This window comes from Vigna radiata, chromosome 7 (genome assembly GCF_000741045.1).
Source record: "Vigna radiata var. radiata cultivar VC1973A chromosome 7, Vradiata_ver6, whole genome shotgun sequence".
Taxonomy (NCBI): Eukaryota; Viridiplantae; Streptophyta; class Magnoliopsida; order Fabales; family Fabaceae; genus Vigna; species Vigna radiata.
Genome location: NC_028357.1, coordinates 21,158,479 through 21,168,177, shown reverse-complemented (window position 1 = coordinate 21,168,177; position 9,699 = coordinate 21,158,479). Strand labels below are relative to the sequence as shown.

General features: G+C 29.7%; 1 protein-coding gene across 4 annotated transcripts; it reads left to right on the top strand.

Annotated features, from left to right (window-relative positions):
- The first annotated feature begins 4,329 nt into the window (after positions 1–4,329).
- On the top strand, positions 4,330–7,645 carry LOC106765469. Of its 4 annotated transcripts, none has more exons than XM_014650106.2 (7): positions 4,330–4,421; positions 4,564–4,701; positions 5,252–5,423; positions 5,503–6,192; positions 6,302–6,749; positions 6,842–6,923; positions 7,151–7,645. In XM_014650106.2, exons 2-7 carry the CDS (start codon positions 4,672–4,674, stop codon positions 7,355–7,357), a joined length of 1,629 nt encoding a protein of 542 aa, XP_014505592.1. In that variant the 5' UTR covers positions 4,330–4,421; positions 4,564–4,671; the 3' UTR covers positions 7,358–7,645. The 4 variants fall into 4 exon arrangements, with proteins under 4 accessions (XP_014505592.1, XP_022638964.1, XP_022638965.1 ...); XM_022783244.1 differs by having other exon boundaries at positions 4,354–4,421; positions 4,571–4,701; XM_022783243.1 differs by having other exon boundaries at positions 4,347–4,701.
- The last annotated feature ends 2,054 nt before the right edge of the window (positions 7,646–9,699 follow it).

Sequence of the window (9,699 nt, the reverse complement as noted above, 5' to 3'; positions counted from 1 at the left end):
ATATATATATATATATATATATATATATATATATATATATATATATATATATATATATATATATATATATATATATATATATATAAAGAGAGAGAGAGAGAAAGAGAGAGAGAGAGAGAGAGAGAGGATTTAAATGTAGAAATAAGGGGTAGGGGCAAACAGTTTCAAGCATTCTGACTCTGGTTAACCCAAAAATGGAAAAAGTAAAATAAAAGAAATAATGATGTTTATGTTCACCAACATTATTGATTTCTCGTACAAATTCTTATTTTATCTTAGTAATTTACTTTTATGCTATTTTGTTTCTCGTTTCATTTACATTCTTGAATGGCATTTTTTATTATTCTTACTTTACAATTGAGTTTTCAAGTTTATATTTTTATTTCATTTTTTTTATTCAATTTTCAATTCTAATAAATACTCTTCATTAAAGTTTTATTTAAACTACTTCTACTTTATTTTTAGTTTCTTCACTATTTTTTTTTTATCAATGCAGTAAATATGTTTTTATTTTCTAAACTTTAACGTAAAATTATAATTTTTTTATGTCTAAAACTTTTACATTTTTAGTCTTTAAACATAAAATGAATAGATATAGTCCTTTTAACTCAATTATATTAAACTTTTTTGACGTATTAAACATGTTTTTCAATTAACATTAAACTGAGAACATGTCAAATGGCAAAAATAACTCAAATGCTAGTATGAAACATGTTTGATATGTTAAAAAAATTTCACATAATTGAGCTAAAAGAACTATTTTCATTCATTTTTAAAGTTTGGACATCAAAATGTATTAGAGTTTCAGATAGAGATGAATTTCAATTTCACATCAAAATTAAGAAACTAAAAATTTTTGTTTCTTATTTTAATGATTTCCTTTTATTATTGGTAAGTGTTGAAAACAACCAAGTATAAAACATGGTCATATTTCATTTGTATGACAACAATTTTAGTTTAACAACAAATAATGTAAGATGCTATGCAATCTTATTTGTGTTTGAGAATGCATGAACATGATCAAATGATACATGCATAAATTTAAGATAACCTCATACTACATGATCTATATACTTATTCCATTTTGTAGAGAATATTTGTTACTTCCATCTTATAAGAATATTCTTCTCTTGGATATATAGTTAGTGTTACTTTTTCTTCAACAAGGCAAATCTAAAAAAACTATCTATTGTGTACAAATTTGGGCTTTAGACAAATTCAAGTAGAGAACACTTCAGAAAGAGAGATTTATATATCCAACTATTAGGATACATATTATTCGAAATGTCTATATCTTCAATGCCTATTTAAAACTATTCAATGAAAAAGAAAATTACTGTTGCATAGTGTTGACTGCAAAAATTTTACACTCCTAATAGAGAACATTGTTGGATTGAGTGCTTACTACTAGGCCAAAGGATATAGCTTATAGTTAGGAAACAACTTTTTTTTACTTAAGAGCATAAGAGGTTAAGTGCAATGATTAAATTGTGACTTAATCCACCTAGCCTTTGCTAAACAATTGATGCATCTTACAATGATCTTCGTCCCAACAATTATCCCACTAGGAATCAAACTATTTGATTATGACTAAATCCACCTATGTCATCAGATAATTGTGCAATCTTCAACAATCTCTCATGAACAATTGTTCCATTGGGAATCAAACACGTGGTCTTAACTTTGATACCAATTGTTGAATCAAGAACTTATTATTTGGACAAAAGCTATATCTTATAGTTAGGACAAAACTCTTTCTACTTAATAATATAGTAGTCTAAGTATCATGATTTAATAATGACTTGACTCACTTAGTTTTCGTCACATAATAGTTGGTGCACACTCTACAACAGTGTTTGTGTTCACTTAGAAAAATGATAGAGTAAACTTAATCATGTTCATATTAAAAGACAATATTCTATTATAGTAAAAAACTTTGTGATTTATTAATATTATTAAGGTAATCTATTTATCTTAACCAATAGTGATTGTTTGGGAAATAATACTTAGTTATTAACTAGAAATGTTTGTTGCTAAAAAAATATTATTTGAATGAGAAACGATTTGTTTAAAATATGGTTGATTAAACTAGTTAAGACAGAAATAATTTGTTGAAAATATATTTAATTAAATAAAAAATAACTTGTTGAAAGAACACTTAATTAAACGGTGTGACTAAATGAAAGAATACATAAACCATAAGTGACTTTGTTAAAAAAATAATTTGTTAAACAAAATATGATTTATTATAATAATAAGAATAGCATGTAATCTAATGATTTCACTTCAAACTAATATTCATAATAGCAAGAAATAAAAACCTAATACTATAAAAAAGTAAATCAAGTGACTATAAAACCAAACGTTATTAAAAGAGTTAGTTATGAGTAATTCCAAATCCAAATAATACTGAAAGAAAATCAACCAATAAATAGTTATAGAATTAAATAATACACACAAAATAATAATAATAATTAATAATAATAATAATTAATAATAATAATAAGTACAAACTCGAACCATCCTTAATCAACAACTTCGGATATGTATGTAGCACTCCATTTCTTGAACATGTATCCGACCCTTCATTAAATGTAAAATCTTATTCTAATTTATTTCTTTTTCTTTTGTAGTAATTGTCGTGTTTGATTGATTATGACCTACAGGGAAAATTGATTATGCAGACTTCTCCGAACATGCTCAGTGTTTCAATCTCGAAGACTGCCCTAAACTCACTGACTAATATACCCTTTGTCATAAAGAACAATTAGAAAAAAGTAACAAATTAATTCCATAAAGATTTGTTAATTGACAGTTTGACTCAGTCAAAATAATTAAAGGAAAAGATAAAAGATTTTTCTGAGTTTAGAATATCGTATAAAAGAAATGCTTAAATGTTATGTGATAGTTATTATTTAGTCACTTACTCAATTTGCTACACCATACAACTATTATTGTTTTATGGAAAATATACTTTCTATTACGTTATATGATACTTTTAAATTCACCGTGATTATTCTTTTATTAGATGATTTTATATTCTCTTAAATTTTATATATAATAATACACTTTTTTTATATCTACAGTAAATTTATATTAATTTATTTTGTTTACAAACATCATAGTGATTCAATTTTAAATAAATAATTATAAATATTTTAAAATTTTAAAAAAAGTTATATATAAACATTTTCATTTTATTAGATGAATTTCATGTTAACAACACTTAAAGAAGTCATTACAAAATAGTATAACGTTTTATAATCAAATCACATAATATTTTATTTATTAAATATTCTTTGATCTTTATATTTTTAAATTTTAACATTTAATTTTATAATTATATTCATTTAAATTTTAGTCAAATGTATTAATTTCAAATATAAAAAGAATATCATTTTATGAAAAATATTAAATAAGTAAACATTTATTTAGAAACGAACTAAGTAGAGTATTACTTTATAAAAATAAAAATGGATATTTATTTAAAAATTAAAAAAACCATAAATATCATTACAGGAGTAAAAGTAACTTTTTTTTAACGAGTAAAGCCTTTCACCAGTTTCTCTCTCATAATTGGAGGGCAAAACTCCAAGTAAAAGTAAAAGTGAAAACACAACCACTCGAATTCTCACACACATTTATCCCATATTTGATTTAAGGTTGTGTTATTTTGTAATGAACAAATTCAGGAATATGGAGTGGATAGATCTGAACGAATTTAAAGATGAAATTTATGGTGTTTTTATATTATATTTATTTTCAAATATTTTCGTTGTAGCGGGATGGAAAATTAATATCAATCTCGCAAATCTTTTCTTTTTATCGTTTTTTAATTTCCAAAAAAACATAAAAGTTCTATTAAATGATCGTTTTCTATTATTCCTCAACAGTAATTTCATGAAAAAAAAATAGCGTAAAACTTTTCGGAAGTAATTTTAAATTATCAAATACAGTCATCAAGGCATATTTTGTTATTCTAAAGTTCTAAGTTAATTATTGTAAAGTAAAAAAAAGACTTATACATTCACAGTAATTATAAATTAGTATAGATAATAAACTTATTTATTTTCGATACTTATGTTATCGATCTTTTTAATGATGCCTTTAATTTTTAATAAACTTTGACCACCTAGAACAAATTGCATTACGGAAAATATAGTTATATATTTAAGAAAATAAGACATATATTTAAATAGGAAGGATGGTTTTATTTGAGTGGAGGGTGAGAATTGATGGCAGCCTGTAAAATACAGAAGGTTTGTTACCAATAGGAATTATTTAATATATATTTAAATTAGATAATAATGTTGATTAATATTGTGGCAGGCGGGGTCATTCTGATGGCGTGGCGAGATGATAGATAGATACAGCATCTACGGTACTGCAGAGGAACCCAACTTCAACACTTTCTTGAGCAAGTAAACACCTGTTCCTGTTCTTCTTCTGCTCCTCTTTTTGCTGCATCACATTCATAAACTCTCTCTCTCTCTCTCTCTCTCTCTCTCTCTCTCTCTCTCTCTCTCTCTCTCTCATGTGTTATTGTTATCATTCATTCACAAGTCACCAGTCATAACTTCCAGCCAAAGCTGCAAAATTCAACTTTTCTTCCCTTCGACTGCTGCATGAGCTAGTTTCCAAGCCATAGAGGAAGAGATAGTCAGAGATCTAATGGAGTACGAGAGGATAGAGAAAGTTCAGGTTTGGCATTTAGCCTCACTGCTGTGTCTTATCTCCTCTCCTCGTGTTTTTTTCTTCATGAAAAATTAAATCTTTTGTTTTTGTTTTCTTTTTCTTTTGGTTGGATTGGTGGGAGAGTCGTTCTTGTAATTCAAGGTTTGTGTTGGAGGAGTTCAGAATAGTCACCCCTTCTGTTTCCTCGTGGGCTCGGTTCCATTGATTCCCTCCAAGTGAATTTTTAACGTGGTTCAAAAACCAGACTTTTACTTTTTCTACTTTTGTATTGAATGGAAGGATGGGGTTTGTCATTATTATTGGGTGGGTGGGTGGGTGGGCGAGGAAGAGAGGAAAAAAAAAGGCTGAAAAGGGAAAGAGAAAAAGGGTAGGATTCATTTGCCCTCATTTTTGTTCTGAGTGAAACGGTGGGGTGGGCCTTTTGGTACAAAAGAAAGTGGTCATGTTTTGGGTATAATTGATTATGCAGTGTGCTTCAAGTTGTATTTTGTTAGAAATTTGCTACTCGAGTTCTTCTGGGATTTTGATGAAGATAAGTATGCCATTTGTTATGCAGGCTGGAATAATTTCTCCCAGTAAACTGAGGATGAAGTTGTTAGGGCCTCATCATCATAGGAAGAAGGATGGATCCAATAGTAATTCATCCAGAACTTCCCCTTCAAGGCTTGAAGATGCTGAATTTGTTAATAGCTTACTTGCTTCAAAAAATGACAACCTTGAAGATGAAGGTCTGGAAATGCAATTGCAGTATCTTTATTTTTGCATATACATTTACTTTTTACTTATTAGTAAAATTATTCCTTCCAGTTACATCTCCAAGCTTAGAGGTTCTTTCGTCAAAGCCATCCAGTGATGCTGTGGTGGACCGGAAACAGAGTGGAAAGATTTCCCATGAAGCAAAGGAGACAATAGCGAAGGAAAATGGTGACACGGGTCGTGTAAAGATGCAGCATTTTCAGAAGGTTGTTGGTAGTGGAAGTTCAAGCACAATTCACGCGCTGAGATCAATGGAAGATGAAAATCTTGATTATGACAGCAATGCCAGCTCTTCGAGTTTTGAGTTTGATAAAGGAGAGAGACCAGGGAACAATCCTGCCAATAGATCTCTATTCAGACCTATTCCTTCTAAGTGGAACGATGCCGAGAAATGGATAATGAATAGGCAAAACATACATGCTAATCACTCAAAAAAACATGTTGCACATAACCAAGCAAATCGCATGGCATCAAGCATGGTGAGGGTTGCTCCCGAGTCTGCTCATTATGATCATAAGCTCTCCACAGGCAAGGTGACGGAAACGAAGAGAGTTGATTTCTGTCAACCCACATCACATACGGGATTCGAAAAGTTCTCTTTTGTTCCCTCCGATGCTCATTCAGTTTCAGGTCAAGCACATGGAGGCAATCCAGTGGTAGAGTCTTTTCCCCAAAGCAAAGATTTGAAGGAAGTGAATGAATTGGGTCTATCTTCCTCAAGAGGAACAGATGATCAATCAGGTATTCTGAGTGAAACACTGAAACATAACAGATTTTTATTTTATTTTTTCCATATGTGACGTGTTCGGAGTTTAGAGATAGTGAGGTTAACTTGGTTTTCATGATACAGTGATGCCTGGGATAAGATCCGTTGCGATGAGAGACATGGGAACTGAAATGACCCCTGTCCCAAGTCAAGAACCTTCGCGGACAGCTACTCCTGTTGGGTCTGCAACTCCACTACGGAGCCCAGTTTCGTCGATGCCCTCGACTCCTCGTAGAGGTGCACCAGCTCCAACACCTTTGGACAACATGACCGATGAATTTTCCCAGTTTCCCGTTGAAAATGGCAGAACACATTTGTCCGAAGAAGAGATGAAGATAAAGACAAGGAGAGAGATTGCAGCCCTTGGAGTTCAGCTTGGTAAGATGAACATTGCTGCATGGGCAAGCAAAGATGAGCAGGAAAAGAATCAATCTTCTCCTCAGGGCACCAATATGCAAGAACAGGAGAGAATTGAATTTGAAAAACGTGCTGCTGTGTGGGAAGAAGCTGAGAAGTCTAAACATACTGCCAGGTTTTATTTTACTCACATTCTCTATCAATTATAGATACATGTAAATTTTGTTCATTGTTACTAATGTGATTATCTCGCGTTTGGATTTGCAGATTTAAGCGTGAGGAAATCAAAATTCAAGCATGGGAAAGTGAGCAAAAGGCAAAATTAGAAGCCGAAATGAGAAGAACCGAGGTAACTATTTCATGACAATCAGATTTAAAGTTAGAATCTCTCTGTATCTTGCTCTGAAGTAACATAGACTGACCCTCTGCTTATGCAAGGGCTGATAAAATGATGAAAAATATGATTCTTTGATCATTTAATTGCAATATGGCTGTTTGGAAATACTTTAGTTTGCAATATGAAGTCTGTTATCTTTATTACTGCCTTGCCTTTGATTGAAACTGAATGCATTTTAGGCCAAAGTAGAGCAAATGAGAGCACAGACGCATGCAAAAATGGTGAAAAAGATTGCTATGGCGAGGCAAAGGTCAGAAGAAAAGCGTGCTGCAGCTGAAGCTAGAAAAAATAGAGAAGCAGAAAGAACTGTTGCTCAAGCAGAATACATACGCCAAACAGGACGATTACCCTCTTCTTCCAGTTACATATGTTGTGGTTGGCTGTGATATAAACCTTAAAGATTGCACTTGAAAGAAGATGCACCTCGCTCTTTGATTGCTTATCTTTCTTACCAAGATGATATGGATCATCTTATACGTTACTTGAAACCTTGTAATTTTCAAACAACTGAGTGCAAGTTGTTACTTCATTAAAGTGATTGCCGAGTGATGTTTACAAGTTACAAAACCGTCTTTTTTTTTTTTGGAGAAAAAAAATGAGAGAAATGTTTGCTTCGATGTACCTGGCCTTTTCTATTTCATTTTATTGTAAATTTTCTTGTGATTTTGCTTTTAGATTATGCTCTTTTTTGGTGCCATTTCAAATTAGTGTTGCAGAACAGAGAATATTCAGTGCATGGATGGAATAGAAATGAAAAAGGTCCAAGCTTGAATGAAAATCTCAACAAGATCCGATCTTTCTATCATACTACATATTTGAGTGTTGATTCTATAAAACACTTGATATTCATTTATTGACATGGTTTTTGGAGGATTTAATTTGCTATTTAAGCATTATCTTAGCTACCGTATGATATATTTGTATTTGTAATTTCTTTCTATTACATCGTCGTAACTTTTTCCTACTGTATTATGGAAGTTTTTATTTTATTTTTTGCATTTATATATAAATCATTCATCTATGCGAAATAAAGGCAATCTACGATTGTTAATCAATCATATATTATGTTTTTTCTTGTGTTGCGTGCCTCTGTTTTCTTTCTTGATGAAGTTTATTATGGTATCAAAGCATTTTAATTGAGGATTTGTATTTGACATTCTACTCATGAGTATCTTGTTCAACGAATTAATAAGTACAACAATATTCAGTGTACATAGCCAATTTGTACCTTCATACTGGGAAAATTTTATTTCTATTCTTGGAATTCATATATAGAAGAAAGTTGAATTCATTGATAGAATAACTTCAAAGTCAAAAAAGTTAAAATCTATTTCATATGATGATGGTATAATATAGTCATATAGTGGGTTATTCATTCATTCTTTCAAACTCAAAACATTCTCTGGAAGAAAAGGGTTGAAATAATTTGGTAAAAATTGAAACGGTGTTTTTCACGAAGAGATCTTTATAAAATTTAGGTTAAAATCCTATTTTGGTTCTAATTTTTATTCAATTCAATTTAATCCTCTAGTTTTTTTTTTTTAAAATATCCAATTATATCCTTTTATCTTAGATTGATATTAGATTCTTATTAAAATTTATAAATTAAATCACTTAATCTAAAAAGCTTAAGTATTGAAATTAATTTCATATTTTAATTGTAGTGATTTGATATATAAATTTCAATAAAAATTTAATGTCAATTTTAATGAAAATGATCTAATTGAATATTTTTAAAAGTTAAAATACTAAATTGAACTAAACAAAAATTAGAAACGTAGCATAATTTTTTTTTTTTATAAGAATTAGAGGAAAAAAAAAAATATTTTAGCCTAAAAGTTACAACTAGAACCATATTGGAAACAATAAGGTGATCTTATTGTAATATAACTTTTATCATCAAATTACTTGTTATTTGGGATGAACTTGAGAATTTTAGACTGATAACTTCATATACTATATAATATTGAAAGAATATTGTAAATATTATTCTTCCATGAAAATTGAAAGATTAATTAATGCAATTTTTACATATATTAAATGATTATTATAATATCAGATCATTTTTTTTATGAATCCTTTCTCATTAATGTTTGAGATTTTGTCTTATGTAATTCAATGAGATCATAATTTCTTAGTGACAAATCTTTAGTGAAGGTTAACCTGTTAAAGGAATCATGATGTAGGTCTTTCTTAAAACTGATATGATATATCAACTCAAACAAAGCTTTGAGGCAAGTCGTTGGAAGCCCTTGGCCACCAAAGAAGAACAAAACAAGTTGCAATTGAAAACAAAAATGGATTACAAAAAAAACTATTAAAAGAACACACAAACTTAGTAGTTAAACCAATGATACATGAATTGAATATTCACCACTTGAAGAAACTTTCCTAAATGAGAACCCATGAGATTGAATTTCGTACTTTTAACTTAGAACTCTCACAAATCTAGTTGTATTCCAATTCAAGTGTAATTTGTACAAGGGAGGAACCCTTATTTATAGATGGCATGGTTTGATAATCTTCTATACAAATGTGTAAATAAAATTAATACTGAAATCTTAGAAGAGACACTTTAGATGTTCACCTTGATATTGAAATATGAGGGGAGTTATAACCTTTCATGAAAGTGACATGTGATGAATGATGAATTTGATGAACGAGTATTCTTAACTATATTAATAATTACTAATCATGAATTGTTAATTATTGGAGTAAATTTTAATAC

What these genes read in the sequence shown, in the direction of transcription:
- LOC106765469 (XM_014650106.2), top strand. Translation starts at nt 4,672, where the DNA reads ATGGAGTACGAGAGGATAGAGAAAGTTCAG. An exon ending in AGGAACAGATGATCAATCAG is followed by an intron (nt 6,193 to 6,301) that starts GTATTCTGAGTG and finishes TTCATGATACAG; the next exon opens with TGATGCCTGGGATAAGATCC. An exon ending in AAGTCTAAACATACTGCCAG is followed by an intron (nt 6,750 to 6,841) that starts GTTTTATTTTAC and finishes TTGGATTTGCAG; the next exon opens with ATTTAAGCGTGAGGAAATCA.